The sequence below is a fragment of the Podarcis pityusensis genome (assembly GCF_964106645.2).
Source record: "Podarcis pityusensis genome assembly, chromosome: 17".
Taxonomy (NCBI): Eukaryota; Metazoa; Chordata; class Lepidosauria; order Squamata; family Lacertidae; genus Podarcis; species Podarcis pityusensis.
In genome coordinates, this window is record NC_138042.1 from 8,763,508 (window position 1) to 8,789,648 (window position 26,141).

Below are 26,141 nucleotides of genomic sequence, written 5' to 3' on the forward strand. Positions count from 1 at the left end.
TCTGAGGTCCACAAGATTTCCCTGGACCTCAAGACACAGTGACCAAGAAGAAGCTGCTGTAGGCTCCAGCCTGTCCCCAGGACCTGTTCCCCTCTTTGGCATATCACAGCTAAGTACAGGTGGGGGGAGCTTTATAAAAGGGCACAGCCCCTTCAAGTGGGGGCTGTCAATCAAAGCTTCCAGGCTGCTTTGTAAATAGGGAGATGGTGAAAGAGCGAGGTGAGCAACCTGGCAGAGGCAAAACTTTGCTGTGCTGAGGAACAGGTCTCAATGTTTCGATTTCTGGGAATGGAGTTGAGAGATGACCTAACCTGGGGAGAAAACAGCAAAGACCTGATGAAGAGAGCACAGCAGAGGTTATATTTTCTGAGAATCCTCCAGAAAAATAACCTCTCAAAGTACCTATTGATGGCATTTTACCATTGTACTGTGGAGAGTGTATTAACTTATGGTCTGTGTGTGTGGTTTGGGAGCTGCACGGTCAGGGGCAAAGCAATGCTGTCCAGGGTTGTAAAGACTGTGGAGAGAATAATTGGGTGCACTCTTCCCACCTTGGATCAAACCTGTGCTTCCAGGTGCCATAAGAAAGCTGCAGAGATAGTGCGCACCCCGGAAATGATCTCTTTCAGCTTCTGCCTTCTGGAAGAAGGTACAGGGTTATAAAGACTAGGACTAGCCTCATGAGAAACAGTTTCTGTCCAAATGCAATTTTGGTTTTAAACGCAGTGTTAGGTAGTCTTTATGTGAGTATATTGTATTCAATTATGGGGTATCAAGAGTTTTTAAGGGCTAACCAGGCTGGGATAGCTGGGATAGCAGGCTTGTGGGTTTTTGAATGTCTGATGTAGATTTTTCAACTTCATTGTTCTGCAATAAAGATTATCGTATCATAAAAATTTGCTGAGTGCTATGAAAAGCGATTGGGGGGGGGTGAGCTCCTGTTGATTGGTCCCAGCTCCTTCCAACCTAGCAGTTCAAAAGCACGCCACTGCAAGTAGATAAATAGGTAAACGGCGGGAAGGTAAACGGCGTTTCCGTGCGCTGCTCTGGTTTGGTGTTCCATTGTGCCAGAAGTCACTTAGTCATGCTGGCCCCATGACCCGGAAAAACTGTCTGTGGACAAACGCTGGCTCCCTCGGTCAGTAAAGCGAGATGAGCGCCGCAACCCCAGAGTCGTCTGTGACTGGACTTAACCGTCAGGGGTCCTTTATCTTTACCTTTACGACATGCCAAACGTGTTGGAGGGTGCAATGAAAAAATGTGGGGCTCCGTCAGAAAGTCAGCTGGTCTGGAACCTGGTAAAAGGGCAAGACCAGGGTTTCTTCATGGTATGTGCTTGCAGTATCAGCCCAAAACTCCAGGTCTTATTTGAAACGAGGAGGGCTTTTGCTGTAATTTCCTTCCATGCCTCAGTTTTCAACAGCCCTTCAATAGCTCTGCAGGAGACTACGGGACAGGCTTCTCCCAGAGATCTTGGTGTCTGCTGGCAAACCAAGTAGATGATTGACAGAAGAGGCAGGCCTTCCCCTGGCACAGCTCCCCCAGGGATGGCTAGCAGGAGGAGGCACACCCCTGGAATACTGTCACAGCGGCAAGTCCTTGCTTTGTTGGTTGCTAAGCAACCACCTCTTGAGGCACAGCTGGTGTTGGGAGCTGAGAGGCCAGATTGCCACTGTGAGGCTCAAACAACTGGGCCCTTGGCACCTGTGGAAATGCCATGGCAGGAGCCTGGAAGCAATTTAGCTACCAACCCCTGAGGTATTGCCGGTTAGCATCTCACTTAAATCCAAATGTTGGAATTAAATCCACTTCTCTGAGGTGCACATGACCTGCCACCTGTTTTGCACCATATGCTGCTTCATTTCTAGGCAAAGACGCTGTTTGTTTTGTTTTTAATGTCTGATTGTGCTTGAAGACCTTGGGAAAGACAGAGGCCTAGTTGTTGACAAGGAAGGTTTTATGCATGAATGGAAGGGAAGAATAAAGGCAGCTGAAATGTGCCTATTTAGTGGCAGCATCTTTCTCACAGAGCTCTTGAAGTTGCTTGAGAGTTGTAGGATCTCTTCAGTTCAGGGTGGAGTCGGCTGATTCAGGGTTGCAGCCACGGAGCTGAAGCAAACATGCAAACTCTGAACATCTGCAAATAATTTTCTAATTTCACAATTCAGTTTTTCATGAGTTTTAAAGCAAAATTCAGGTATGTGTTTTGCTTTCTTTGTGATTTAAAAGAGGTGCATGTCAGCTATAAATACTGACTAATAAGTAAGTAAAGGTAAAGGGACCCCTGACCATTAGGTCCAGCCGTGGCCGACTCTGGGGTTGCGGCGCTCATCTCGCTTTATTGGCCGAGGGAGCCGGCATACAGCTTCCGGGTCATGTGGCCAGCATGACTAAGCCGCTTCTGGCGAACCAGAGCAGTGCACGGAAACGCCGTTTACCTTCCCGCCAGAGCGGTACCTATTTATCTACTTGCACTTTGATGTGCTTTTGAACTGCTAGGTTGGCAGGAGCAGGGACCGAGCAACTGGAGCTCACCCCGTCGCGGGAATTCGAACCACTGACCTTCTGATCAACAAGTCCTAGGCTCTGTGGCTTAACCCACAGCGCCACCTGCGTCCCGGACTAATAAGTACTATGGCCTATAAACTACCGTATACAATATTATATTTATGCTAGATCTCTGGCTTTCAGATTATCTCTTCTGGGGAACCTTGGCTTCTCTGGGAGTCTTATTGTGGTTTCCCATTTAGAGCAACAGCTGAAGACAATGTAGCCACTCATATTGTTCTTCCTTTGCAATGTGCAACCATGCACTTATTAGGTATATTCTTATGCAAATCCTCAGTTTACCAATAGGCAGTGGAAAGGACCAGCATTGGCCCAAGCAAATTGAGTGCACATACCACCCCCTCTCAGATCCTCTGCAGTGCAGATGTTAATGTGGGAGATTTTTTCTGGGGATATGCTATTTTGAAAGTAGAGTGCTTTTTAAATAAGGTAAAAGGTAAAGGATCCCTAGATGGTTAAGTCCAGCCAAAGGTGACTAAGGGGTGCAGTGCTCATCTTGCTTCAGGCTGAGGGAGCCGGTGCTTGTCCACAGACAGCTTTACAGGTCATGTGGCCAGCAGGACTAAACCGTTTCTGGGGCAAGAGGACACTGTGATGGAAGCCAGAGCACATGGAAACGCTGTTTACCTTCCTGCTGCAGCGGTACCTATTTCTCTACTTGCACTGGTGTGCTTTCAAACTGCTAGGTTGGCAGAAGCTGGGACAGAGGAATGGGAACTCACCCCATATTGTGGATTTGAACTGCTGACCTTCTGATCGGCAAGCCCAAGAGGCTCAGTGGTTTAGACCACCCTTTACCTTTAAAAAATCAAACACCAGTACACTCCAGTACTAAAACCCATTGCTTGCCAGCTATCAAATATTTCAAAGTATCAATTGCAGTTATCAAATGTTGAAATCAGATGCCACTGGCTGTCAGGTACGCAGGTATAAAATACCTCGAGAACATTTGGGGGCTTCTTTAGCAGCTAAACATCTGGAGAATATTTAACAAAAGGGGAGTAGATTTCAGTTCTCTAGGATTCTAGCTACTGCACACAGACACAAGTCCTATATCTCCAGAGCATCAGAAGATCCCTAATCAGGACCCGAATATTTTACTCAACCTCATATTCTCATGCATTTCCTTAACAAGGACTTTTAATGCTACAGGTTCTTTGTAAATTTTATCATTCCCTTGTTGGCCAGTGCAGCTGCTATTTAGGGGGCAAGAAAGAATGGAAGCTTTCTGTGTGTGACTTGTGATTTGAGCTTTCTACTGCTAGCTTACTGAACTCCTTTACATCCTAGTACCTCCACAGAACAGCTTCGAAAGCCAAGTGACATTCGCCCAACGTTACAGAGCTTAGAACTGCTGTTCTTAAAGTTTACTGGGTGCTTAAAATAGCTGTTGCCCTGTGGACTTCCCCATACCACATGGCCATTCTGCAAGACTCTGGGCGTTTCCAGAAAGCAGGTTTGGTCACATTTAGTGCAGAAACAGATCAATGAAAGAGGAAATAATAAAGCTACCCTGTTCTTTAGGGCAGATAGCGAATGAAGGGATTCTTTCTATTCCTGAAATTCATCTCAAGGAAGCAATTAAAGTTTTTGAGGCTGATATTTCTTTTGGCGCTAACCAAGGCTAAACAGTTGCAGTTTCCATAGCTGTGGTTCCTGCATTGTATATGGCTCTACTATCCTTCCCACTCTACTATTCTATGATTCTAGGAGATCTGTCATGAAGGAATCAACTACTGTAAATCCAAACACACACAGTCTGCCCCCCCCCACCTTTTACCTAACCAAAATTAGAACCTTCTTGAAAAATGCAGAAAGGCTTCTCTTTCCCAAACAAGACAAACCATTAGCAATGCAAATAGCCTCCGTACCAATCAGATCTGTAGCTTTGCACCTTCACCCACCTTTCTGTGTTCCCATCTTGCTTTTGGTTGTCTTTGCTCAAGTCTCTCTAATAGGAACTGCTGTGGTTGTGTAAGAAGGCTAATTGTTTAATGGAAATCTCATCAATAGCATAACATATCAGTATGTGACCCTGTGGAAGTGTGAGTATGATGCTCTTGTTTTCTGCTCCCCTCACCTGGGAACTTTCTATGCTCCGAGAAAGGGCTGTCTGAGATTCCCCAACAGAAAGAATGGTTGCTACAGTACAGCTGCCCTGGTTGGACAAGCTGTTTATTTAGAGAAGTGACAGAGAAGCTATATATCACCCAGGGGCTCTTGCAGTGTGGCAATGCAATAAGGGTCACTCTTAGACCACTAAGAGTGCTTCTCCACACTGTCATTATTTTTGAGTGGGATTCAGTCACATATTGGCAAATTCAGGATGCACCATTAAAGTTGTTTTCAGTGCTCTTGGCAACAATGCCTCACTCCACCTGCAAAAATAAAAAATAAAGCTAAACGTTTGCAGTAAGGAAAGTGACAGGGAACTAATCTACCAGCAAACAAATCAGAATGAATGCTCAAGAAGCAGCCAATATCATCTAACCTCCCAACAGAATCAAGGGAAATGCTCAGGAAACAGGTTGTCTGGAAATGACCATAGTGCAGCTGTTTTGGAGTGGCAAATGCCTTCATACAGATGGAACTGGTGGTAAAAAGGAGAAGACAATTTGGGTGTAGGCAAAAGTGTTCCCTAAAACAGGAAAATCCCCTATTGTTGGAACATTAGTACATTGTAATGCTTAAAATAAGGTATTGGAGGGTTCCAGAGTTGGGGAAGTGATGAGGCCTTTGCTTCTGAGATTCAGCTGGCACTGTCATTGGCCGTTTTCTGAACCCAATGCAACAACAGTCGATCTCATGGCTTTTACTGAGAACCGATCAGTTATGAGCTGAATACTGTGACTGTAGTATTGCTGGCAGTGGAACGTATTCCAAATCATAGGCTGACCGCTGTGATTTTACTCCTGTGTATATGCTTTTTCTTTTTGTAATCCAGTCTGGGATCGGAAAGTGATTAAGGAGAAGCTGGATAGGTGGGTGGATACTATTTTCTCACCCTCAGTCTTGCCAACTGCAAAAGGGGGATAATATAGACCTTATTTTCCAGGACTGTTGTAAAGGCTATACCACCAGGATAAATGCATATATCCCGGGGTGCTTGGAACATGCTTAAAATGTTGCTAGACCCTAAGCAACAATCACCTTGCCAACAAAGGTCCGTATAGTTAAGGCTATGGTTTTCCCAGTAGTGAATAGCATGGAAGTGAGAGCTGGACCATAAAGAAGGCTGATCGCTGAAGAACTGAGCCTTTTGAATTATGGTGCTGGTGGAGACTCTTGAGAGTCCCATGGACTGCAAGAAGATCAAACCTATCCATTCTTAAGGAAATCAGCCCTGAGTGCTCCCTGGAAGGACAGATCCTGAAGCTGAGGCTCCAGTACTTTGGCCACCTCATAAGAAGAGAAGACTCCCTGGAAAAGACCCTGATGTTGGGAAAGATTGAGGGCACAAGGAGAAGGGGATGACAGAGGACGAGATGGTTGGACAGTGTTCTCGAAGCTACTAACATGAGTTTGACCAAACTGCAGGAGGCAGTGGAAGACAGGAGGGCCTGGTGTGCTCTGGGCCATGGAGTCACGAAGAGTCGGATATGACTAAATGACTAAACAACAACAACAAGCAACAGTCTGGCAAGGGGTGCTTGTGATTTTCCATAACAAAAGTTGGTGAGTTGTTTCGTAAGTTTTGTACATGGATGCCCAACGCTGAGCACCTTTTCAGTAGACCCTTCTTCCTTTCCCCTCTCTCCATCTGTGTCTTAAAACAATGAGAAGGAACAGCTGGCACAGGCGCACCTGTCGAATATCTGCAGGAGCCCTTCCAGGGAAAGCGAGAAAAGAGACACGAAAAGCTGTCTGGTTTGGGGGAGGTGTGTATATACATACATATATACATTATATGCATTGCTGTGACTTTTGCCTGCCTGCTTTTGGTCCAAACCTCTTGGACGAGGCGATGCCGAGCTGGGGGAGGCGAGAATCCGGCACGGTCCGGGTGGCAGGAAGGGGAGGGCGGAGTTGTCACCTGTGCTCCGCAGCCCAGGTAGGGGATGGGAGGGAGCCACCTGCAGGGCGGAGCCCGGCCGAGCCCGGCCGCTTCGCCTGCGTGTCGCCTGGCATTCCTGAAGGGGCTGCGAGTGCGACTCCTGCTCCCGGCCTGGCAGCTCTCCCGGCATGGCTCTGGAAGGCGGCGGCGGCGGCAGCAGCAGCAGCAGCAGCAGGTAAGGAGGTGAGCGAGGCAGGGAAACCGGCAGCCCTCCTCGCTGCCGGACGGAAAGCGGCTCCATCTCTCCTCCTTTCCTTCCTTATTTCCTTCCTTCCCGCTCCCCCCCCCAAAAAAACCCCCTGCTTCCTAGGCGGAGGAGACTTTTAGGGCTCTGACTCGGGGGCACTGCAATGCAGTCTCTCTCCAAGGCAGAGGGCTGGACGGGGGGGGGGGCGGTTGATCCAGCAAAGAGGGATGTCCCCCCCCCCGCTTTGGGCTAAAAAATGGGGTGGGGCATGTGCTTTCAACAAGGAGTGAAAGAGGGAGACCAAGCCAGGGTCCCTGGGTTTTTCAGGCAGGGGTGGGGGTGGGCATAAGACAGCGCTTAACAAATGGAAGGGTTTTTTGCGGGGGGGGGGGGAGAGATGGGAGATGCAGGATGTCCCTGGAGTCCTGATACTCCTGGATGAGGTTCTCCCCAAGGCCTCCTGACAAAGGCCCGTCTGGTCCAGCCCCCTCGTGCTGGGGCTTCTCAGTTATCTCCTCTTCTGTGCCACCAGTTATTTTCAACCACCCCCTGCCCCCCCCCCCGCACTTTGTCTCCCTTATGTTTCCCAGGGCAGCAAGTGTAGGGTTAGGGGGAAGGCGAGTCCTTGTGAGTGACCCTAACTGAGCAGAAAGGCTACGCACATTGACCCACGACAAAGCACACCTCTGAACGCGTGGAGCATAAAGCAGGATTTTGTGGCGTGGATTTTGAATCGGGAAGTTCTCAAACCGGGTTGGGGGCAGCATCTTGAACTCTCGTGTTGGCCGCAGCCAGTGGAGCCCAGTGGTCAGGGATGATGGGTCTGATATGTCGAGAGGGCTGACCACCTCTGCAACTGGGACCTGATTTAGTTGTTGGATGATCTTGCATGCGGTTTCGTTCCTTAGAAAGAAAGAGCCTCCAGCTGCCTGCAGTATTTCCTGGGAATACTGAGGGTCGAAACTCAGAGCGATGGGATATTTGACTTTTCAAAAACCTCTCTTTGGTGTTCCCTCCCATCTGCATCCAAAGCAGAACTTCTTAAAATGAGGTGTCCAAGTCTGAAATCTGAACTTTGCATTTTATAATTTAGAATTTGGGTTTCTGAGGTGTAAATTTCCACCTGCAGGTTCATAAGTAAACAGTAGATGCTCAGGACAGGAGCAGCCCAGGAGATATAGGCCTCTGTGCCTTGTTTGCTTGAGGGCACACAAACATCTGGAGCCCAAATGCAGGACCAATGGTGTGATCCAGGAAGCCAATTATTATGTGGTCCATTTATAGCCATAGCTGTCAACGTTTCCCTTTTTAAAAGGGAAATTCCCTTATTCGGAATAGGATTCCTATCGGGAAAAGTTGACTGCTATGTTTTAGCCCCTCTTATTTCAGTGGGGTTTGTGGGGTCATCTTGTGCAAACTAGATTGACATGAAAGGTAAGCTGTGCTGCGATATCCACACTGCAGAGTTAGTGCCTGGGCTGAGATGGCTTCAGGGTTAAGCATGTGAGGTGGCCATTAATGGTTACAGGCCACTGTGACAACTATACTTCAGCCAGGATCTTCCTGAATTGCTATCAGTGTTAGAAACTCAGTTATATAAGCTAGGGGTCCAGCGGCTCCTTAAACCCACAGTTGCAGTCGCCAAATGGAATGCCCAGTTGCCATTTTGGGGCCAGGCGGCTCCAAAGCTGTATTTTTCAATATGATGTTTTGGTTCCTGAAATTCATTCTGACTACGCAGATAAAATATAACGGAGATTCCCAGGCATGTATCTCAAGATGGTGGAGACGTCGGGCACCATCCTGGAGCCCGGGTATCTTCACTTGGTCGCAAATGGCCGATAGCCAGGTGCAAAATGCGCCTGGCGAATTTCGAATGCTGCTTGCTGTATATTAGCTGCTACTCTGCAATTCAGAGCAATGGCTCCTCATGAATGGCTTGTGATTGGACAGAAGTTCTCTGAGATCTCAGGCAAATCTCTCTCTCTCAGATCCTGTTATTTACGATCAGGATTCCTTTGGAGTTGCCGCAGGCGGTGCAGCTGTCAGGTTGTGTATCTGGTAGGATAGCACCAAGCACCCTCTGCCTGAGAGACCCTTTAAGGGTGAGGAACCTGTGACCCTCCAGATGTTATTAGACTCCAGCTCCCAGCAGTTCCAGCCAGTGTGGCCAATAGTCAAGCATGATGGGAGTTGTAGTCCAGCAATATCTGGTGGGCCACTGGTTCCCCAGTCCTGCTTTAATTGGACGTCTCTAACTTGAAGATGAAAGGCTCAGCGGTGAAAGCAAAGCATCCTACATTTAATCCCTGGAACCTTCTAGGAAAAGACTCCTGCTTTAAATACTAGAGAGCTGCTATCAGCTCATGTAGATAAATCTGGGTTCGGTGGCCCAGTGCAGCTTGCTATGATAAGCCAGGGATTGAAGCAGGGACCACCAGGGACATAGTCCTGTGGCCAACCCAGTATTTCTGGGACTTGCCCCATCTCCCTCAGAAGACCATCTGGAGCGTCAGCAGGGCATGTCTGGCCTCTGAGGACCCAGGTCCTCGGCCCTGTTTGAAGAAGGTGGGGTGGATGTGCTGGCAAAGGCCCTGCCAAGCCTGTGTTTGCTTAGCGTTCAAACTTGGTAACTCTGTGCTTGCTGGAAGGGCTGAGTAAAGTGCGTCAGCTGGGTGGGAGGTTGTTGCTTTCACAAACAGAAACACCAGGCCCTTCCCTTCTAGCCTCAACGGGAGGGAAGGAAGCAGGAAGCCTTCCCCTGATAGCACGAGACAAATTCTGACTTTCTTAGGCCATCACTGTTTTCCCTCTCAGTTCAATGAACCCTGTCCTAATACCTCACAGGGTTAATCTGAGGATTAGTCAGATGAGGAAATGGTATTTACGTCTCTCTTTAAAAACATTTTTTTAAAAACCCTCATCTATGGCTCTATACTGTACACTGAAAAATAGTCACTCTGGTAATGCTCTCCTAGGCAGGTCTTGTCAGAAGTAAAACCCATTTAGTGGAAACCCCACCATCAGGAGCAGTCTACCTGCTGCTGTCCTCCACCATCACCAGGCACTAAGCACAAAGAAGAGGGCCAGTTGCCCACCCGCCTCATTCCCAATGCGCCTGATCGGGGGCTGCGTTCTGGACCTCCCCATCCAACCCCCCCCCCCGTACCTGGTACTTGAGCTCCATGGAGCTGTGGCCTGGTAGAAGCACTCCCTCCATCCGGCCAGCAGCAAGAGGGTGAAGGCAGCATCATGCAGGGTGGGCAGCAGCAGGTGGGCCTAGCCAAGGACCCTGGGAGGGCCACCAAGAGCAGCAGTGGCAGCTGGAGTGCAGAGGCTGCAGCTGGCACCATCATTGGGGTCCTTCCTGTGGCCAGAAGGAGAGGGAAGCTGGACCGCTTCCTTGGAGAGGAAGAGGTGACTGTGCTCAGGAGGGATGCAGGTGGCAGAGGGCACACAGAGCACAGCTCCAGCCTCCCACTAAGAGGGGGTGCTACACATTTTTCTCTCATTTTCAAAATGAGCCGGCTGACTTGTGCGGAACCCAAAAACGAGTGTCTTTGAGTTTTGTACTCTTGTGCAAGACTAAAAGATGGGGCATTTTGGAATCCGATCAAACACCAGGATGGCTTCTGTCATTCTGGGATGCCCCAGTTAAAACGGGATGGCTGATGGGTTTGTATGACATACTGTTATGCCTGTCTGAAGCTGCTGGTGTGAAGTGTGGTTTTGAACTGTGGACCTCTTGGACATACATTGTGGCTGGGGCGACCCAGTCAGATGGGTGGCATACAATTATTATTATTATTATTAATTGTCTCCTTTTAGGGCTGCCCACTTAGACTATGTTTCTCTGTACAGTGGTACCTCGGGTTACAGATGCTTCAGGTTACAGACTCTGCTAACCCAGAAATAGTACCTCGGGTTAAGAACTTTGCTTCAGGATGAGAACAGAAATCAGGCGGCAGTGGCGCGGCGGCAGCGGGAGCCCCCATTAGCTAAAGTGGTACCTCAGGTTAAGAACAGTTTCAGGTTAAGAACAGACCTCCAGAACGAATTAAGTTCTTAACCCGAGGTACCACTGTAGTAGTATGTCGTGCCAACACTTAAATCACATGGCTTCCCCCCAAGAATTCTAGGAACTGTAGTTCACCCTTCACAGGACTACAATTCCTGGCTTGCTTTCCAAACTACAGTTCCCAGGCTTCTGGCAAGGGGGGGTGGTGGGGAAGCCATGTGATTCAAATGTGTTCTGAATGTGTGGATTGTGACTATCTTACCAAAGGTCTCATGGGCCATTTCGGGGGAGGCTAACTGAGCTCTCTCTTTCTGCGCCTTCCTTCTCCGCAGCAGCTCCCTGGAGGCTGCCCTGGCTGAGTGCACGGAAGCACTGAACTGCTTCCTGAAAAACCAGTTCAGTGAGAGCTTGGAGATGCTGCAACCCAGGTGAGTGGGGAAAGGGCCTGATCCAGTCACCTTCGTGGAAAGCGGGGGACGGGGGGGGGGGACACACCAGACCCAGGGCTTCCCTCTCCTCCCCAATAAGCTGTTGAACCTTCCTCCAGCACTCCTTCCCTGGAGCACCTGACTGGCCTTTGGTGTGCAACCGAAACAAATTGGTAGGGTGGAAGGAAGGGAGTCTATGGGTAGTGAGGCCAAGTGGCTTTGGAGGAGAATTTGATTAGTGCACTTTGTCATTGTTTCGAACTTTGTAGTCACTTCTGGCTGGAACAGGGTGTGTGGTTATGCTAAGAAGGATGTGAACTAATCTATAATAGTAGCGATAATAGCAATATTTTTTTAAAAAAACACAGTGGAACAACAACTATTGGAGGGAGGGGGACTAGAAGCCGCTCTGAGACTCCCCCCGCTCCGGTATAGGGCAGTATATAAATTTAATAAACAACAACAGAAGTAGCTTTGCACTACCTCATGCAGGGAGCAGCGAATCGTAAGAGCAGGCGTCGGCAAAAATCATGATGCAGGGAAAACTGTGAAGCCAGCCAATGCCTCCATGTACTGTAGTTCCATCCTTATTTCAGACACTGTGATATACAGTGGGACCTCGGGTTACATACGCTTCAGGTTACAGACTCCGCTAACCCAGAAATATTACCTCGGGTTAAGAACTTTGCTTCAGGACGAGAACAGAAATCGTGTGGTGGCAGAGCGGCGCCAGCGGGAGGCCCCATTAGCTAAAGTGGTGCTTCAGGTTAAGAACAGTTTCAGTTTAAGAACGGATCTCCGGAACGAATTAAGTACTTAACCCAAGGTACCACTGTATTGGTATATTGCGATGCTTAGTTGTTGATATATCACACGATGCTGAAAACCAGATATCGCCCAGCCCTGGTCTAGTTCTAGTTTAGTGATGTGGTATAGGAGAGGAGAGTGACCTGGAAATTACCTGCAAATGTAAAACAAAAAAATTATAATCCCAAATGGGAGAAACCACTTACTCCAACTTTTGTGGTGGCGCTTGGAGTACCAGTGCACATCCCACCATTTAGCATTCTGGAGGGGTTACAAAACCCATATATTAATTTCACATGACCTTTGGAAATTGAGACAAACGCCTCAGCCATGGCATGTGACTTTTATTGGTTGGCTACAGAAATATGTATTTAATGAGGTCTGTCAAATCTGTGGAGTTCATTGCTGGGCTTTAAATGTTTTGTGTGTGCATGCGCAATCTGCTTTTTGTTTAAGGAAAGCAGTATGCAAATACCTTTAATGGTAAGCACCCCTGTGCAAGTTAGAAGATGGAGGTTTGCACCTTTTGTGCACGCTGGAAAAGAAATGCGAACAAAACTCAAAGCCCTCCCTGTGTGTGGGAGGTTGCTCCTGTCTTTGCCAGCAAAAGCAGAAGAAGAAAAATAGATGAAAAGGAGAGCTCTGCTTTTCCTAAAAGCAGAGGAATGCCGTTGAATATTGTTGTTCAAGCCTCTCCCTGTCTTAGAAGGGCCTCCTGCCTGCTCTGTGCATGCTATTATTCTCACAAAGCTTGATTTGTAACTTCGTTAAGTATGTGGATTTCTGGCAGTGGCTTCAAAGAAATTAGACTGGTTCGAATCCTGGTTCATGGGTTCAACTCAGCAGGTAACTGGGCTATGTGGATTCAACCCCAGCAGAGTCTAAGTTGGGCCGAGGACATTCCAAAATCTTCAAGTGTTGACCCTTCTCCTTTTTATAACTTAATGAATTGTGATCAGGAATGTGACCATCTCTTTCTTTCTTGTAGTGCTGGGCATTGATTTTCAGGTGCATAAGGGTGAAATTCAAATGTCTCTCCCCCCTGTCCCACATCCTTTTGTGGGCAAATATGAGAAACATGGAGGAAACAATACAACCCTCCCTAGCTGTTGCCATCATTAATTAAAAAAACTATATTGCCTGCAACTACACCTGCTTCCTTTTTTTGATCCCTTTTGACAGGGCCAAAGAGAGCATGTATCATGCCTTAATCTATGCCACCATTCTGGAAATGCAAGCCATGATGACCTTTGAGCACGACGACATTGTTCATGCTGGACACACAATGAAAGAGGCACAAGAAATCTGCCAGAGGTGGGGACTACGGGGGGGGGGGGGGCTCTTGGGGTGGGGAATGAGGCCTGTTTCTGTAGACTTCGCATGGGGCACCTCTGAAGGGGTGTCTGGTCATGTTAGGGCAATGGAAGTAGCTTCTAAATGGGGAGTTCTCTCGCCCAAAACCTCACCTGGCTGCATCACTTGTGAGTGGGTACAGTGGTACCTTGGTTCTTGAACGTAATCCATTCTGGGAGTCCGTTTGACTCCAGAAACCATTCGAAAACCAAGCCGTGGCTTCTGATTGACTGCAGGTGCTTCCTGCACTCAGAGCTGTAGCTAGGTGATCCTGCGCCCCTGGCAGAACTGTCCAGATTGTGCCCCCTAGCCACGGACAAATTAGCTCTTCTTTCCGCCTCTCTTCTAATCCCTCCCACCCATTCAATTCACCCTCTATTTAAAACCATTTCTTATGAGGCAATAATCAATATTTATATTTATGGACTGGACGCGGGTGGCGCTGTGGGTTAAACCACAGAGCCTAGGACTTGCCGATCAGTAGGTCGGCGGTTTGAATCCCCACGACGGGGTGAGCTCCCGTTGCTCGGTCCCTGCTCCTGCCAACCTAACAGTCTGAAAGCACCTCAAAGTGCAAGTAGATAAATAGGTACCACTCCGGCGGGAAGGTAAACGGCATTTCTGTGCGCTGCTCTGGTTCGCCAGAAGTGGCTTAGTCATGCTGGCCACATAACCCGGATGTTGTACGCCTGCTCCCTTGGCCAGTAAAGCGAGATGAGCGCCACAACCCCAGAGTCGGCCACGACTGGACCTAATGGTCAGGGGTCTCTTTACCTTTACCTATATTTATGGACATATTTTTAAGCCGGTTTTGCGCCCCTACATTGCCTGCGCCCCTGGCAGGGGCCCGCCTCACCACCCTCTAGCTATGGCCCTGCCTGCACTCAGGCAGAAGCCGCGTCGGACATTTGGCTTCTGAAAAATGTTCGCAAACCGGAGCACTTACTTCTGGGTTTGCGGCCTTCGGGAGCCGATTTGTTTGACAACTAAGCCGTTCGAGAAGCAAGGTACCGCTGTATTTTGTTTTCTCCTCCTGATCCAAGTCGGGATTCAATACTACTAGGCCAGCTGCTCATAGGGGAGCAGGAACTCATACCCTTCTGAGTTGTTTCTTTAAGCAACATTCTCTTCCTCAATTTGAAAATGGGTCTTCAGGGGTAGATGGGAGTCGTTGGGTGGGCATAGGCTGAGGGGAGGGGAGGGGAGAGGTGTTGGTGCTGACAGCCCAAAGAGGATGCCCAGCTTGCATTCTCTGGGGGTTGGGATGGAGGAAGTGGAACCTAACTATGCATCCCTTTTGGGGTTCCTCTGGTAGGTTTCGGAGGAAAAGCACAGTGACCGGATCCTTCTCCAGTCGGCTAGGCGGAGATTCCTGTACTGAAGGTGAGAAGAGTTAGTGGCCCGGTTGTGGGGGTCAAGACCACTGCATTTTTTCTTCGGTCTATGACGGGTGGGGAAAGCTAATGTTTGTGCACTAGCCAGAGACATCTGGAGGCAGGTCGGACTACAGTCATACCTCATGTTACGTCCGCTTCATGTTACGTTCTTTCAGGTTATGTCCCGCGGTGACCTGGAAGTACCGGGAAGGGTTACTTCTGGGTTTCGCCGCTCGCGCATGCGCAGAAGTGCAAAATGACATCACACGCATGCACAGAAGCGGCAAATCACAACCTGCACGTGCGCAGACACGCCACTGCGGGTTGCATTCTTTTCATGTTGCAAACGGGCCTCCGGAACGGATTCCGTTCGCAACCAGAGGTACCACTGTATATGGATCTTGGATCCTTACAGTACCTACTCTGGCTCGTCTTGATGTAGGCACAGGGTAGCTTGTGGAAAGGAATACATATAAGATGTGCAATGTCTGGAGGTTCCCCCTGACTTTTGGGGCAGGGAATCTTCATTATTGGCTGATGTGTTGCAAATAAGTAAATAGTCCAGGCTTCCAGACGTGCGCAAGACAGAGATCCAAGGTATTTTTTCTTTGGCGCTGCTGTTTCCAGTGGGTGGATGTGAATGTTTAAGGGATGAACAGAGGAGGGCATGGTAAGCCTGCTTAGGAATGACACATGTCTTCCCTGAACCTGTTCCTTTCCCCATTGCAGAGGAGCTGCATGCAGAAGTGTGCTACGCGGAATGCTTGCTGCACCGGGCTGCCCTCACCTTCCTGCAGGTAAGGGGAGCTTCTCTCCACTGCAGGGCACAGGCCACCAGGGCAGCAGTTTTCAAGTGGTGGGGCAGGACCCCTTGGCAGGAGGTGTCCCAGTGACAGAGGTCTTGCAGCAGGTGGAGTCAGAGGCATGCAGAGATTTAGCATTGCAGCCACTCACACTTCTATGTTGTGCAGGTAAACAGCCACTTTTCTTCCTCCTTTCTCTGATGGGTTGGATTTCAGGAGGCAAATGTCTCTGGTCCACCTTAAATTGCAATATATATTTAGTGCCCCAATCCACAGATTCATATGTAACACAAGCCGCAGACTGCATGCAAGGATTCTGTATGCTACCTTATGGGGAAGCCAGGGAAGAGCCGGCCAACATGGAGCAATTCCCCTTCCTGTTCTCCGATTAGCTTCCACTATCCATGCCTGGAATGGGGACCCTGCAGCCTTCCTGATTCTGTTGGTCTCCCAGCAGCGCCAGTCAGCATGCCTGGCCCAATGGTCAGAGATGATCAGAGTGGTCATCCAACAACATCCGGAGGACCACAGGTTCCCCATTCCCAATCCGTGCCAAGCTTGGGACCAATGTGCCCAGGCACCCACTGCTTGTGCCTTCCCCTTACAGCAGTGACCTGCAATGGATGCTTGCATTCAGCTGTCCCGGTGGCATCACACAGACACATCAGACTTAAGGAGCTGAGTTATCTTCCTTAAGCTGAGGACTTTTCAAAATTCCTTTTCTTCTTTCAGGATGAAAATATGGTGAATTTCATAAAAGGAGGAATCAAGGTGCGTAGCAGCTACCTCATCTACAGGTGAGTTGTGGTGACAGCTGGCAGGGCTGGAACAGCAGAGCAGTATTGAATCGCAGGTAGCACAAAGTTGGGAATGAGAAGCAGCACCAGTGAAGGGTTTGAGATGAAGAAGACGGGGCAGGACAACTGGATTCCATGCCGGGTTCAGGAAGGGAGAAGTTTCTGGGACAATCTGCGCATGCAGAGAAATTCAGGTGATACAGAATCCCTGCACCTGCACCAGAATTTTTCTGCTGGTTTGCTAGATGTGTGTGTGTGTGTAAGAAATATTCAATCTCTCCCTCCCTCCTCCCTCTCTCTTCCCCCTCCATTTGAGCCTGGAACATGTGATTTATCTTTGTGTTGTACGTCAGCAGAGGAACGTGTGTGAGAAAAGTCTGAGATGTAGCTACTGCTCCAGCATGCATCCCACATAGTGTCAGGAAACCACTCCCAGTTTTGGGATGCTTACACATGAGAAACTGTCTGTACCTGAGAGGAGAGGAAAGAAATGTCCACTTGCCCACTTACTTGCCAGATTAGCAATGCATGGAAATGGCCATAAGTGTCATGGACATCTCTGGAAAACTGGGACAGCAATATCGGTGGCCATCCAGGACATGACTGCCTTGCTTGACAAGCATTTTCTAGACTGACCATTCCTGAAATGTGTGTTGGATGTTTGAATCCGGAACATAGTCCTTCTTTGCCTTAAAGCAATGTTGTGGGGAAGGGGTGCGGGTGGGAAGGAATTGCATTTCCTATTCACTCATATCCCGTGTCACAACAATGAAGTATCTTCAAACTCTGAGACTCAAGGTCAGGGTGGGTGTGGTCTAGTGGTTAGAAAAACTGTGAGCTCGGATGCCTGGGTTCCATGCTTCACTCCTGGTAGGTGAAGGTGCAATGGGCTTTTCTAAACCTTCTTACATTTGCAGGGAGCTCAATAGCTTCATCCAGCCCAATCAGCTGCCATCAAGTTCTCCTTCTCGCGCCCATCTGGAGGGAGGAGTTGCGCTGGGCATTGGTGCCTTCAACTTGGTGAGTCTGCACACTCTTCCCCAGCAGGTATAAGGACAGAAACTGAGTTACAAGCAGCAGCCCGTTGGAGTTAGTCATTTTTGTCTCTCTTCTCCTTCCCTCTGAAGGGAGTAGCTTCTCTGTAGTTGTTGCTGGGCTGCAGCTCCCAGCATTCCTGGCCATTGGCCAAGCTGGCAGGGGCTGGTGGAAGTTGGGAGTCCTAATAACATCAGGAAGGGACCACGCTGTCTGCTTCTGATGTGTCCATTTGCAAGTGGACCACACTCGAAAAGTGGAGCTTTCCACTGCTGAAGAAAGGCAAAGTCTAGGAGGAGGATTTCTCCCCACATGTGTCCGTTGTCATTCATGTCAATGTCTTCCTTCCACAGACGCTCTCCCTTTTCCCACCCCGGATCCTGAGACTTCTGGAATTTGCAGGGTTTTCAGGGGACAAGGTACGACTGCCTGCCTGTGTGTGTGTTTGAAGAGGCAGAATGTGGTCTGCTAATGGACACGATTATTTCTAGATATACAGTGGTATCTCGGGTTACATACGCTTCAGGTTACAGACTCTGCTAAGCCAGAAATAGTACCTCAGCTCTGGCAGCACGGCGGCAGCAGGAGGCCCCATTAGCTAAAGTGGTGCTTCAGGTTAAGAACAGTTTCAGGTTAAGAACGGACCTCCGGAATGAATTAAGTACTTAACCCGAGATACCACTGTAAATGCTGTCATTTACCTATCTAGCTCTGTATATCTACTTTGATGGGGAGCATCTGTCTGCGACCTGGGGCAGAGAAAGCTCTTTCCCAGCCCTGCTTTCTGAGCTCAGTTTGCCTGGAGATGCTGTCAACGGGACATGGGACCTTCTGCATGCTTTAGCACCCATATATATATATATATATATATATATATATATATATGCACTTAAGATGTGCAGAGGCTTTTCTAGGGATCAAGGCAATTATTTCTTCCTTCCTCTAATGTAACTGTAGACCAGGGGTCAGCAAACTTTTTCAGCAGGGGGCCAGTCCACTGTCCCTCAGACCTTGGGGGGGGGGCCGACTATATTTTGAAAAAAGAAAGAAAATGAACGAATTCCTATGCCCCACAAATAACCTAGAGATGCATTTTAAATAAAAACACACATTCTACTCATTTAAAAACTGATTCCCGGACTGTCCGTGGGCCGGATTTAGAAGGTGATTGGACCGGATCCGGCCCTCGGGCCTTAGTTTGCCTACCCATGGTGTAGACCAGGCACATCCAACAGGTAGATCGTGATCTACAGGTAGATCACTAGATGTCTGTGGTAGATCACTGGTAGATCACTGGCTCCTCCCAAAGAAGCCCAAGGAACTTGGCTCCCCTAGACATTTTAGCCCTGCAGCCCATAAAAAGAAGCTCAACAACAACTTTGACCTGAACCCCTAAAAAACAGGGCTTTCCTTCCTAAAAAAACTCAACAACTTTGACCTGAACCCAAAAGGGGGTTGATCACTGCCCAGTTTTTAACTCTGTGAGTAGATTGCAGTCTCTTGGGAGTTGGCCACCCCTGGTGTAGACAACACCAACCAGATATTGTTGGACTAAAAGTCCCAACCCGGGACCAGGAGGAAGGGACGCTGGATGAAGATTGGATTGTTTATTTCTTTTTTTTTATTATCATTAGGATTGTTCTATAAAATTGATGAATGCTAGAAAAATGTTGAAATGAAATTACTTGGCTCTTGTAAAAATGTCTAAAGAATTTGGTAAGAATGTTATGGTTAGGAGAAGTTGGTAAAAATAAGATTTAAGTTTTAAACTTTAAGGTTTTCTATAAGATAAGATGAAAATAGATTAAGGTAATGTAATGACAGAATACTATGAATTATGGAAAGGATTTGCTGCGATTATTATTAAACAGGATACAAGAAAAGGGAGGAGGAGGAGGTCAAAGAAAGAAGGTACTGAAAGGGGAGAATTTGAGAATGATGGTTTTATTTTTTATTTTTATTTTTCTGTCTTGTCTTTTTCTTGTGTAATTTTTTTTAAAAAAAATTCCCAATAAATATCATTAAAAAAAAAAAAAAGTCCCACCATCCCTGGCCATTAGCTGGCTGGGATTGACAGGAGCTGGTGTCTGACATCTGGAGGCCACCTCACTTGCCTAATCCAAGCCTACAAAGTGGGTGGGCCTGACCTGAACCTTTCTATGTTTTTAGAGGTGCCACTGAAGCCGTGTGTGGTCTGACAGGCACATCTAAGGACTTGGATCTAGAATGCTTTCTATTCATAGTTCTTGTACACACTCAAGACTTGCAAGACCTGGATCAGATGGACTGGCAAATAACACCCAAATCCTGCAGCTGAAGACCCTCCCCTGTTTTCCAGGGACAGTTCCAGATTTACAGAAGCCGTCCCAGTTTCTGATCTCCCTATTTTCATCAGAGAAATGTTGGGAAATATGGAGTTATCTGACCCCTGAGCCATCTGAAGGCAGTCCTGTATAAGGATTTTTAAAAATGTTTAATGTTTTATTATGTTTTTATATTATGTTGGAAGTTGCTCAGAGTGACTGGGGCAACCCAGTAAGATGGGTGGGGTATAAATAGTAAAACACCACCACCACAATTATTAATATCATCATCATCATCATTTTAAAAAGTTTTTTTGTTTATTTATACTTTTCAAGTTTATACATTTCACTAATTTTATACATTTCACTAATTTTACAATCATATTGACATTTCAAAACTTGACTTCCTTCCCCCTCTTTCTGTGGTTCCTTAAATTTATTTTTTATATCTTCTGCATATCCAAAGTAACTTAATTTGCTCATTTAATAATCTTCTTTAAATATACACTCTTATAAAACTTCAGGTTATTACAATAATCCTGTCAATGTTTTTATCCGTTTATAATTTATCTGTAAATATTCAATAGACCATTTCCATTCTTTTATAATAAAAAATTGTTATCTTGATTTCTTATTATTCTGGTAAATTTTGCCATTTCTGTGTATTCCATAAGTTTTTGTATCCATTCTTCCTTTGCTGGGACTTCTGCTTTTTTCCATTTGGGTGCAAGTACCAGTAACATTCTTGCCACTGTAGTCGCATACATGAATAAGTTCCTATAAATTTTAGGTACCCAGAACTACCGGTATCTATTATTGTTATCATCATTGAATAGTACATTCCTATTGTCATCGGAGAAATGTTGGAGGCTATGTACTTGCCACCTCAAGCCATTACTTCTGGTTCAGAGACAGCCCTGATGGTTTTTAAGGCTATCTATTGTGTGCTGTTTCGTCCCTCATGCTGGGATGGGTGCTGATGTGTCTGTAGTAGGCCTCTGCACCAGCTTGTTCTTTGATTAGCTGAGTATTTCCTGGGGAATCATTCTGGTAAAGCCGGGTCTGCTCATCCAGAGACCTGTGCTGAATGGAACTCTCACATGGCTGATCTTTGCTGCGTTTACCTACAAAGAGCTGTTCCCTCCGACTCTCTCTCTCTCAACCCCCACCTTATTTTTATTTCTTCTTCCCCACCAGGATTACGGCCTGCAGCAGCTGCATCAGGGGGCCACCACAGCCAACCTGCGGGCCTTGCTTTGTACAATGTTGCTCCTCTGCTACTACACCTTCCTTACCTTCGTCTTAGGTAAAGTCTTCTCTCCACCTTTGGGAAGCAGAATAGAAAATGGTGGCCTATAACTGGGTTGGCAACAGTAAGGCTGGGGGTCTGGGGGTCCTTTTCCTCACTTGGGGGCTTTAATTCCATGGCCTGCTTAGGGTCAGTCCTTCGGCTCAGTATCTGCTCAGATGCAACGTCTCCTGCCACGACTGGCTTATGCCACTTCATTGGGGTCTATGCGAATTCTTCTGATTACAGAAGCTGGTTTGTGGGGGGAACTGAAGGAGGTCCCTGAGGTGGGTGAGAGGAGGGGGGGAGGGAGGGAGGGTGCAGAATTCAAATCCTTCTAATATTGACTGAACTGGGGCTGGAGATGTGTTGTGTTTAAGTATGAACTGCAAAGTCCTCTGATCAAGTTTCCTTTCAGCCATGAGCTCACTAGAGTTGGCCTAACAGCTTGAAATTACCAAATGGGAGAGAAGCTGGTGGTGCAAAATATCGTGGTGGTGCAAAATATTGTGACCTTGCTCTGCTTAGGGACATCAGGGGAGAGGGTGCCCTTTGGGAAGATGCTTACACCCCCCTCTTTCTGTGCTCCCACCAGGGATTGGTGAAGACAATTTTACAGAGGCTGAGGCCCTTCTGAGTCCATACCTCGCCCGCTACCCTAAGGTAAGGCACTGTGCGGATGATTTGCAAAGTGCTGCAGGCTTTACAGGCACTCACCTGATACCTGTGCAGTCACATGCTCCTCACTGGAGATCTATAAAGAAGCACCCCTAGCCTAATGTTCCTAAGAGGGACCAGTTAGGCTTTACCTGCCCCACTCTGAGGCAGTGGTGTGGTGCTCAAATTACAGTGGGGCTGGGGCACAATTCCCTTTTGCGTCAGCCCCTTTAGCTACTATTTCCAGAAGGCTAGAAGGCTACCCGTGGATTGGCTAAAGTTGAGTGTGGTGGTGGAGCTGGTGGCTTTCATTAAGGACTCCTCTCCTTCTTCCCCACCCCCCAAATTGGAGCACTTCTGCAGCAGACAGCATGCCTTCTGGTTCAGGGTTTTTGCCATATTAAGATTGCGCTCTTTTTCTCTCTTCCCATCCCTGTCTCTGTGCCCCGTGTCTTTTTCAAGACTCAGGCTGACTCTGCATAAGCAGCGGAATGGATTGGTAGAATGGACTGTGCCATTTCGGACCACAGGTGGGGGATCTTTTTTGTTTTTTGTTTCCCTCCCCTAAATTCTCCCTTGGATATACGTCTCCTTGTAGGCAGAAACCTAGCACACCAGGGAGGGAAATGGGATTAGAACATTTGCCCGCAATGTGCTGGCTTTCTTCTTGAAATGCATTCAGATAAATGGGATGCATTCTAAAATGGCCCCCGCAGTCTAAAGCGGCTGCTTCCCACCTTTGAGACTCTACCACATCATTCTGCTGCATGTGCAGACCAGGCCGGCACCCTCTGTTGTGACTGGGGTGGGGTGGGGGTAGGGGTTTGAATCTCTTGGATTTCTGCTACTAGGCTTTGCAGGAGCCCCTGTGCCTGGGGCGGCATTTGTGCCCTACTCTGGTGTTGCGCGAGGCAGATCCAAAGCACCAGGCATGGTGTGCTTAGAGTTGGGTGGCGGTTTCTCACAACTCTCCCGCCTTTTGACTGCTGCGTTGAGGGAGAAACCTAATCTTCTCACCCTCAGAAGGCCTCAGGGTCTTAAGACCATGGTCCTAGGCCCTCAGAGATGCTGTAGGAAACACCTGGCGGGTTCTTCTCTGCCCTTATAAGTGGGTTGACCAATGGGGCCTCTGGAGTCTTAGGCCACGTTCTCCTGCCGCCGCCGCTGCCACCTCTGAACAGGTTGCAGGTGCCCTCAGAGGCTGGGTCCATGCTTTTCATGCATCTTCAGATATTGTGTGCTGGCCCCGTGGTTTACCCAAGAAGCGAGGTCCAAGTCCGGTCCGTGGTCAAAGGTGCAACGTGGAGGCAGTCTGTCGTAGCTGAAGCTGGGTGCAGGGCAGGGAGTCAGGTGAAGACAGGAACAGGCTTGCAAGCAGGGAGCCAGGGCGGGTCAGGAGCTCTGGCAGAAAAGCAGGACAGGGTTCAGGCAGGAACTAGCAACCAACAATGTTGCTCCCGCAACTTGGGACTGGGGCTGGCCAGCTTTTATCTGCCCCGAGGCATAGGGCAGCCCCGATCCTCTGGTGATTCACCTCTCCTGGCCTGGAGGCGAGCACTCCTCCTGCGGAAACTTAGTTACCTCCGCCTCTCTGCCCTGAGCCTCTGTAGCTCAGGAGAGGCTGGAGGGTTACCGGACCCAGAGGCAACATCGGCTTCCTCTGACGGGGCTGAGAGTGGAGCACCTGCAGGCAATGCATCCTCCATCACCTCAGGAGCCCGAGCAGACTCAGCTGATGCCTGCACCTGAGGATCCAGCACAGGTGTGGACCCTTCAGGCTCATGCCCCAGCCTCGGCTCAGCTGGTTCTGGAGGCGGGGAATCCTGTGCAGGCTGGGATTCCTCAGGTTCAGCATCCGAGTCCGAATCCCAGACCATCACATATTGTGTGTGTGTGTGTGTGTATGAATGAATTAATTGAGGAGTCTGAGCTTCACATGCCTTGTGGCTCCCTGTCTTTCATGTCTGATTCCTCTTTCTCTCGCCTTGCAGAGTGCCATTTTCTTATTCTTCGCCGGGAGGATAGAGGAGATCAAAGGGAACATCAATGAGGTGAGAGGCGGCCGCACACATTCTTACACCACCACATCACAGCTCCCCCATGGCGAAAGGCTGGGAGTTTTGCTTCCAGTATAAAGCCCTTCCCACTGTGCTTGCTAGTGAAAAGTACTGAGCTGTTGCTGTTGCTACCCTTCACCTCCTTTTTGGACTAACCTGGGCTTGGCCTCTCCATCTCTGCCCAGGCCATCAAGAAGTTTGAAGAAGGCTGCTCAGCCCAGCAGGCCTGGAAGCAGTTTCACCATATGTGCTACTGGGAGCTGATGTGGTGCTTTGCCTACAAAGGAATGTGGAAGATGGCCTACTTCTATGCAGACCTGCTGAGCAAGGAGAATCGCTGGTCCAAGGTGCGAAATGCGAACAGGTTAATGAGCAGCGGGATGGAGGAGTTATTGTTCCCTGCAGGGTTTCCTTTGAGATAGACCTCAGTTCTGGAAAGTGGGAGACTTTTCCCTGCTTCAAATAAGAAGAGAGCACTGAGGTTAGGTGCCTTCTTCTGATACTAGCTGATCCACAGGGTTCTGGGCACCTTTACAGCCAAAGTAGCAGAACCTCCAGTAACTTCAGCTGGTAGACCCTGGAACTGCAATGCCTGTGTGAAGCGTTGCCTGGAAGTACTTCTTTCCCTTTTAGTATACAATTAACCCAGCTCAGAATATTTTGCAGCTGTGCTATGGGACTGGAGTTGCACCCTGTTCAATGCGGCAAGGCACCCTGTAGGCCTCACTTTGTTAAAACTATCACCAGCATAAATGGCTGCTAGGAGACCTTATGCCGCCAGGCTGGCTTTGCCTTTTATATCAAGCTCTGAGTGTATGTTCTGCTTCACAGTTTTTCTCCTTCTCTTCCCTCATGCATTGCAAGGCCCACTCAGATTCAGCCTCTGATGACTAAAGCTGATATTCTGCCTGCCAGGCTCTCAATCCTACCCCTTACTTTCTGAATGAGGTCAGAATCCCTCATCATTAGTCACTATGGCCAGATGACATGCATCTGGGTTAGGTGTTTTCCAGGCACTCTTGAACAATGGAATCTATTTTGTGTTGCTCTTGCTACATGCCCCTCCAAGCTCTTGAAACTTCCCAAATGCCTAGTTTGTGAGTGGCCAATGCTCGGTTATGTCTGCAGCTGGAGGGACTTCCCTATGTGCTTTCCTTTCCCTTTTCCAGCTCAGTCAGAAGAGTCTCGCTCACTATGATTCCCAGGCTTTAAACTCCCTAAAGCAAACCTACTGCTGCTGTCCTCCCTCCCTCTCACCACCTTGCTCTGTCCCTGGTTGGACTTCTTCCCTTCTTTATACCCTCCTTGTCTCCCTACAGGCAATGTATGTGTACATGAAAGCTGCCTTCCTTAGCATGCTGCCTCCAGAGGAACCACGGCCTTTTGGTGAGGATGAGGTTGAGCTCTTCAGGTAAAAGCCCCCCCCCCCCTTTGTGTCACATACTAGCACTTATTGAGGGAGGGATAATGCGGGCTGAGTTTTGTTCTCTTGTTGCAACTGTAAGGTGCTAGCAACTAGAGTACCCCTGGTCTAGGAGCCCCAGTTCTGCAAGTGTTTTGCCAGAATATTTGCTGTGCAGAAATAACAGCAGTGTTACTGGAGGACTGTTGTGTGATTGGCGCCTATCTGAATGGCTGCAAGCTGTGGATGAGGTTTGCTGCCTGCCAGCAGGCAGGCTCCTTGAGCGAGCGTAGCCAGAGTCCCTGAAAGTTGGATGAAGCACTTCTGGGAGCACAGAGTCTCTCTCTTTGGCTTCCCTGTTGGAACGAAGCTGCAGTGAGGCTCTCCACCTTTCTTTCCCTTGCAGGCAAGTTTCTTCCTTCAAGCAGAAGATCGCAGGGAAGTCTCCACCCACAGAGAAGTTTGCCATCCGCAAAGCGAGGCGCTACAAAGCGAGCGAACATGTTCCTCTGCCTGTGCCAGCCCTGGTAAGGGTGGAGATACATGACCTCTCTACCCTTGTGGGCATGGGTGCGAGAGATGTCATGGTTTCAAGTGAATGGAAAACCTTTTCATGACCATGCTCTCATTGCCAGTTTTATTTTTTATTTTTTAATATATATAACATATATATATATATATATATATAATTAAATTTTCTAAATTACATTTCAAAATATTCATTTAAACAACCTTAAATCAATGACTTCCCTTCTTCTCTTTCCGTTGTTCAATTTGCATACCATACACCCCTGCATATTTTACATGAACTAAACCATTCAGTAATCCAATGTTACATCCATCAAATCTTATTTACACTGTTGAATTTATCTTAATGCTACCAGCATTTTAAATGAACACAATTTTCACCCATGTACTCAGTAAACATTTTTCAGTCTTCTTTAAATGTGCATTCTTCTTCTTCTATATGTTAAATCTGCAAGCTGTGCATCTCATTGTTAGTTTTAA

General features: G+C 48.1%; 1 protein-coding gene across 9 annotated transcripts in view; it reads left to right on the forward strand.

Moving 5' to 3' along the window:
* Nucleotides 1-26,141, forward strand: part of LOC308466889 (tetratricopeptide repeat protein 39A-like) — a 35,511-nt gene that overhangs the window by 3,569 nt on the left and 5,801 nt on the right. For 2 of the 9 annotated variants that reach the window (XR_013981007.1, XM_080988172.1), the window contains exons 1-14: nt 6,142-6,805; nt 11,160-11,255; nt 13,245-13,376; nt 14,731-14,798; nt 15,521-15,588; nt 16,327-16,391; nt 17,309-17,411; nt 17,780-17,845; nt 20,927-21,035; nt 21,613-21,680; nt 23,666-23,725; nt 23,917-24,078; nt 25,051-25,142; nt 25,540-25,660. Coding sequence is in view for 8 of the 9 variants with exons in the window: in XM_080988172.1 (XP_080844298.1) it covers nt 6,627-6,805; nt 11,160-11,255; nt 13,245-13,376; nt 14,731-14,798; nt 15,521-15,588; nt 16,327-16,391; nt 17,309-17,411; nt 17,780-17,845; nt 20,927-21,035; nt 21,613-21,680; nt 23,666-23,725; nt 23,917-24,078; nt 25,051-25,142; nt 25,540-25,660 (1,389 nt within the window). In the remaining variant the exon portion in view is untranslated. Of the gene's footprint in view, nt 1-1,249; nt 1,759-6,141; nt 6,806-11,159; nt 11,256-13,244; nt 13,377-14,730; nt 14,799-15,520; nt 15,589-16,326; nt 16,392-17,308; nt 17,412-17,779; nt 17,846-20,926; nt 21,036-21,612; nt 21,681-23,665; nt 23,726-23,916; nt 24,079-25,050; nt 25,143-25,539; nt 25,661-26,141 lie in introns of those variants that run through there. The other 7 variants (XM_080988170.1, XM_080988169.1, XM_080988166.1 and 4 more) reach the window with 7 other exon arrangements.